Below are 5,963 nucleotides of genomic sequence, written 5' to 3'. Positions count from 1 at the left end.
AGTTTTAAAAAAAATGGAAAATTTACGTATTAAAACGAACCAAAACTGATAACTAAATAAACACATAGTTAACCCTTGTATATAAATTTGATAGATTTTTACAGGCACCAATTTGATAGATTTTTTGATTTCCATAATATGTATATAAATTTGTACTGTTAATGACCCTGATTTTGTTTTTTAGATTGGGTGTAATAGCATTATTATTTAAATCCGAGAAAAGAAGAAAAAAGAAAAACCAAGTATAGCAATGGAAGAAATATAAGGATATTGACACAACTCTTAGGTAAAGAAAACTAGGTTTAACAAAGCACAAGCTCGTGGCATTGAGCAGAGTTAAATCAAAGGCTATATAACCATAAAACCAATTTCTGCATTCAAAGTTTAGACCAAACATACAATCCAAGCCTATTAAAACAAGTTAAAAAGTCCATACATTATTTTTTGCAAGGAAAGGAATATTCATTCAAACAAGCAAGTGTGCAGAGCACATCGAAACCATGAGAGACAAACGATTCAAACTCACTTCATCTCAGTGTTATTCTCGAGTTCCTTTCTCAGTTGCAGTGAGAAGTCATCAGTCACGTCATCATCATCCCAATCATCTTCCCACTGCTGAGCCACTTCCTTCCCTTCTTCCTCATTGCCCCAGTCTGAAACCAAAACAAAATTGTTCAGATTTCAAAAATGTATTATTGGATAATCGAACACAGATTCATCAGCTTACAATGACAAGAGGCAAAATCTCATGATCCAAGTACCATTACCCAAAGGAAACAAGTGGTGATTTGAAGAAGCAGATGGCATATTTCAAAATACGAGAGTGGGCAAAGTATACTACATGTAACTAAAATAAGAGCATTAGTTAGCAAGCAGCACACAGATTGAAATCAGCATTATACAACAATGTAATTAGTGGCATATAGATTGCTTGCATCAGGCTTTACATGTTTCCGAACACGATAGATTGCTTGTGATCTGGTACCAGAACAAACTCTAGAAATCAGTAGACTTTTCATTCTCATATGTTACTAGAGCAAAACCATACTTCTCTGTCATTACCAGACTTTAAAGTTGAGCTTGTGGAAGGATAATATGGCTATAAGGTGACATCTCAAATCTTGTGAATTTCAAAAACTGCCATAGTCAAATGGATGACAATAGGTCAGTTCAGCTTGGAGCTCACTAAAAGAATTATTAGACTAAAATGTGGCACACACAAAGGCAAGCTCTTACCCCAACAAAAGTTGATATCAGTATAATTCATCCATTATATACAAGAGAGTCAACAGCTTGTGGACTGCAAAGAGAGTTTGATGAATCAAGAACCAATTTACTTTGCATAGATTTTCAACAATAATTTACCCAAGATTTCAAACTAGATCTTGTATAATATGGTTATCTAGGTAAAAAGTTAGGAGTTTAACGGCACAAACAAACACTTCTATAACCTGTCGATAATAGCCCCTGCAGATTTTTCCTAATCTATTTCTCAGTTTATGATAGTGGTGGAAATAAGAAAGACTATGTAGTTGGCATTCTTGGAATTGCTTGCTGGCTGACTATGACGATTTCCCTCACCCAAAAGCATCTTGGTTGAGACTCTTGTTGTGTAATATGCTTTTTTCCACTTTCTTAAGAGAGCAAAGAGACAAGCTATAAGACAATCTTTAATCCTTGTTGTACTTTCAAGTAACCAGTAAATGAGAAGAGCCCAGGCAGCAGATACTAGATGTATAACATACCAAGAGGAACAAACTCCAGCATACATGGAAAAAAAGGAGATTTGCAGCTAATGCTGCAAACATTGATAATGTTAGATTCATTTGATCACATCTTTCAAATTCTATTTACAACAGAAGCCGTGACCCGTTCGACTCCATCAAGTATCGCAGCAAAAATATCCCTACCTTATTCTTAAGTTAAATATAAGTTGCTGAGGAAAATACTCGATCTAACTACAACCGGAACAATGCAAGTTTAACGAAACGAACAGTTCGTCATAAGTTTATAGAACTCAACTTCAACAAATAGAGAGGAAAACGAAAGAATCAAGCTAATCGGCATCATTTTTTTCAGAATTACTTGACATAGACCTAAAATTAAAGTTTAACAATAGCATCCAGGATTTTTTTTTTACAAGAAAAAAAGTAGATACAAAAGGGAAAAAGAATTACCTTCATTGATTTCAAATTCTTCAAATTCATCGTCGTCTTCGAACAAATCCAACTTTACTTCTTCCTTCGCCGTTTTTTGTTGTTCAGTTGCCATTTTTCTTAGCTGAAACTAGGAAAAAGAAGAATAGTAATAAACCCTAATTTCACAGAAATATCGAAGATGAAGCGTGAATAAAAATAAGAACGTCAAATCTACTAATATTTATAGTTCGGCAATTTTTTTTAGAGTCAACTATATTATTGACTACTCAATTATTTTAGTCCTTTTACTTTTAGTATCGATCTTTTAATTTTATCAATTAGATTATCTAACAATTTAATTATAGTCAATCAAGTCATTAGTTATTAATGATTGACGAAAATGCTCACGTGGTAATTAACTATTTGGTATAATAACACATCTGGTCTCTTTTGTTTACATATCCTTTCAATTTGGTCTTATTTTAATAAATTAAAATAAATTTAACCATCCAATCGAATGATGTCACGTGTTTAACGTTTGGAACGTTGGACACTTAAATTGACCAAAAAAATTTAGGCACCTTGTTTTATATTAAGCCTAAAAAGTCATGTACAATATTTTAGGGTAAAATTAGGGGTAAATATTCAATCAAGTCTAATCGAGTTGTTCGAGTTTCTATTTAAAGTTAATTGTAAATATTTATAATATAATGATATTATTTGATTTCAATTTAAATGATTTTCTATAATCATATACAATACATATATATTTGTTTATATTTTTTTCATATGTGATATACATATATCATACAAAATCGAAGTCGAGGAACTCGACTCAAACTTGAAAATCAATCTACTAAGTACTAAAAAATTCGAGTTATTTGAGTTACTATTTGAATTATTCGAGTTCTATTTTATAACTATACTTGAATTTAAAAAAATCGGGTTGAGTTTATGAAGTTACAACTCGAAGTTTATGGCAAACGAGTAGGGTAGGTGTGGATACCCTTTTCCCCATCCTCATACCCACAGGTAAAATTTTTAAATCTATATCCGTCCACGCTTATACATTCTCAAATCCATCCCCACACCTACTAGTCAACTAGATACCCATCCCCTATCCCGTACCCGCCTATACCAGCCGATACCCGCCCGGCAAAAACCTCACATATTATATAAGTTGAATAGTTGGTTAAATTACAATTCATATCCTATAAAATCTTAAGACTTACAGAATAGTATATAAAATTATACCTAAATTCATAATGATCCAAAATTTATATGGTGAGTAGTTAATTGATGGGCAGATGCGAGGTGAGTAAGGTCTCAAACCCATCATCTACCTACTACTCAAGGCGGATATGACTTTTTACATCCACACTCGCCCACTATCTACTAAATGTATACCCATATCCGCTCCAATTGGACCGGATGCAGTACAAAATTTACGAAATTGTACCCGTTTACCATATCTAATGTCGAGATCAACTTGTTGACCCCTATATAAAATACATAGATAATCTTCTAACTATAGAACATAATTTTATTGAGTCTTATGATTTAAAAGAAATTATAAAATGATCATAAAATAACAAAGTAATAAGTTTTTGTTAAAAAAATTATCAGACGATGTGTAATTAATAAAATTAATATAATAATGTAATTCCAACCCTTGCAAAGCTATAAAACACCCCTTTTCAAAAAATGATATAATAATAAGTTTGATTTTTAAAATTTATCCTTTATTTAATTTAGTTTTCATTTTAAAAATTAATCATTAATATTTTAATAATCTTTCAATTTAATCCCTACTAACCATGTCTAACAACAACTCCATCCTCCTCCACCTAGCTACGACCTATTTCTCAACCCTCCTTAGTTGAATTCGATACCGTTTAAACACCACAAAACTCTTCAAAATCTTTTAGTTGGTGCTTAAACCGAGTCACTATTTCACTTGTTCAACATAAAGCTCTAAATGAGACGAGACTGATCACAAGCTACTCGAGATCGACTCAATTAAGGCTCGATAAATATTCAGATCGAATGGACTCGACTCGAGCTCAACTCGAGTTCTTAACGAGCCGAAACGATCTACTTGATATTCGGCTCGAAAAGCTCGTGAGCAACTCGAAAACATAATATATTAAGATTTTATTTTTTAAAATATAAATTATAAATAATATTAACATTTATGTATTGATTTTTTTTAAAAATACAGTATGATTTTTTTTAAAAATACAGTAAGATTTTTATGTATTTAAAGTTCATGTTCGAGTTTGAGGCTTCAATCGAGTTAAGTTTAAGAATTTTTTTTCTTCATTTCGAGCCTTTTCAAGCTAATAACGAGCTTCAGTTCATGAAAAATTTTAAACTCGCGAGTTTTCGAATCGAGTTGAGCTTCATTTCAGAATTTTTGAATCGAGTCGAACTCAGCACTACTCGAGCTCGACACGACTCATTTACACCCCTCGTTCAACCGGAGAACTAAAACCCTAGTAAACCCAAACCCAATATAGAGAAAGGTAAAAGTGAGCTTCAACTTGACGAAGTTAAAGTTTGGAATCCATCACTGACATTGGAGATACATGACAACATATATATTAACAATCAACTTTGTCGAAACAGTATTTTACCCGAGATAAGATTTTAAAAACCACACTAATTTTTAATTATTCTCTTTGTGAAAAGTGAATGTGATTTAAAAAAAAAAGACTCTCATTTCGAAAAATTTTGGATTCCTTTTTAAAATAAAATGTACGGTTCGAAGAGTCGCCACTAATATTTGATTAGGGTGTGATTGGGCACCAAAAATAACTTTTTCATTTTAATAAAATATGAATTTTAATTAAAAAGACAAACCTGGGGCCTGCGTTACCAAAATTTGAGTTCGGGAGTCGGTTACGTGTGTAGAAGGATTAGCACCCCCACAATGTCATAAATAATACCTAGTTGATTAATTAATTGTCTTTACAATAAAATGTATAAGCTCGAGTCTAATTTAATTTAAGATCTCCTAAAATAACATTTTTAGAAATTTTGGATGAAAGATAATAATATTTAATTATTTCCTATCGAGAAGAACTGATATATCATACCTTGAAGCAATCGGTTCTTACTATAATTGAAATAAAAAAATATTAAAATTTCATTTTAAATTTCAAAATAATAATACCCAAAATAATTTTTAAAGTGAACATATGTAAGAGTCAAACAAATTAAAAAGAGATTAAGCAATCAATTATATTATTTATTTTACCAATATTTAATGAGAATAAAGATATTTAATTAATTAAATATCTCGAGATGAGACCATATATTTGATCTAACTATTTTTTCTCGATGAATTTAATTAGAAGAATATGATCTTTTCCTCAATCCTGAATTTTAAAAATGGGTTCGATTTAATTGGTGTTACTTGAAGGGATATACTTTCATTTTAAAATTATCGAAAGTAACTTTCTTATAGTCACTTTATGACAATATTAAAATTATCGAAACTAACTTTCTTATACGTTAAGTACTATAGTTGTAAATAATCCTCTAATAATATGAAAATATTAAAAATATTAAAATTAAGAGAATAAAATACATATTTCAAGAAAACAAATAAAAAAATGAAGCATTATAATTAAAATAAAAAAACGTGGGTTTATTAAAATATAATAAATTTTATGAACAAAAGTTAGTGCTCTTATAAATATATTTGAAAGTGGAGACATGAGATTAGGATTTAAATATAGTAAATTTTAAGAACAAAAGTTAGTGCTCTTATAAAAAAACAAAAATTAAAGTAAAATAATATAATTAATTAAAAACGTGGAT

General features: G+C 30.4%; 1 protein-coding gene across 1 annotated transcript; it reads right to left on the bottom strand.

The window, feature by feature from the left end:
• Positions 1-286: 286 nt before the first annotated feature.
• On the bottom strand, positions 287-2,373 carry LOC120204562 (protein DELETION OF SUV3 SUPPRESSOR 1(I)-like). Its single transcript, XM_039204622.1, has 2 exons — positions 2,178-2,373; positions 287-653 (listed from the first exon to the last, which is right to left on the bottom strand). The coding sequence occupies exons 1-2, from the start codon at positions 2,269-2,271 to the stop codon at positions 523-525; spliced, it is 225 nt and encodes a 74-aa protein (XP_039060553.1). The 5' UTR covers positions 2,272-2,373; the 3' UTR covers positions 287-522.
• Between the last annotated feature and the right edge of the window lie 3,590 nt (positions 2,374-5,963).

Source organism: Hibiscus syriacus, unplaced genomic scaffold, assembly GCF_006381635.1.
Source record: "Hibiscus syriacus cultivar Baekdansim isolate YM2019G1 unplaced genomic scaffold, ASM638163v2 tig00011079_pilon, whole genome shotgun sequence".
NCBI classification, from domain to species: Eukaryota; Viridiplantae; Streptophyta; class Magnoliopsida; order Malvales; family Malvaceae; genus Hibiscus; species Hibiscus syriacus.
Note: the sequence above shows the minus strand (reverse complement) of the source record. Positions and strands in the feature narration are given on the sequence as shown.

Coding starts and splice junctions, on each gene's coding strand:
- LOC120204562 (XM_039204622.1), bottom strand. CDS start 2,271: ATGGCAACTGAACAACAAAAAACGGCGAAGGAAGAAGTAAAGTTGGAT. Junction 654..2,177: donor AGAATTTGAAATCAATGAAG/GTAATTCTTTTT, acceptor TTTTGGTTTCAG/ACTGGGGCAATGAGGAAGAA.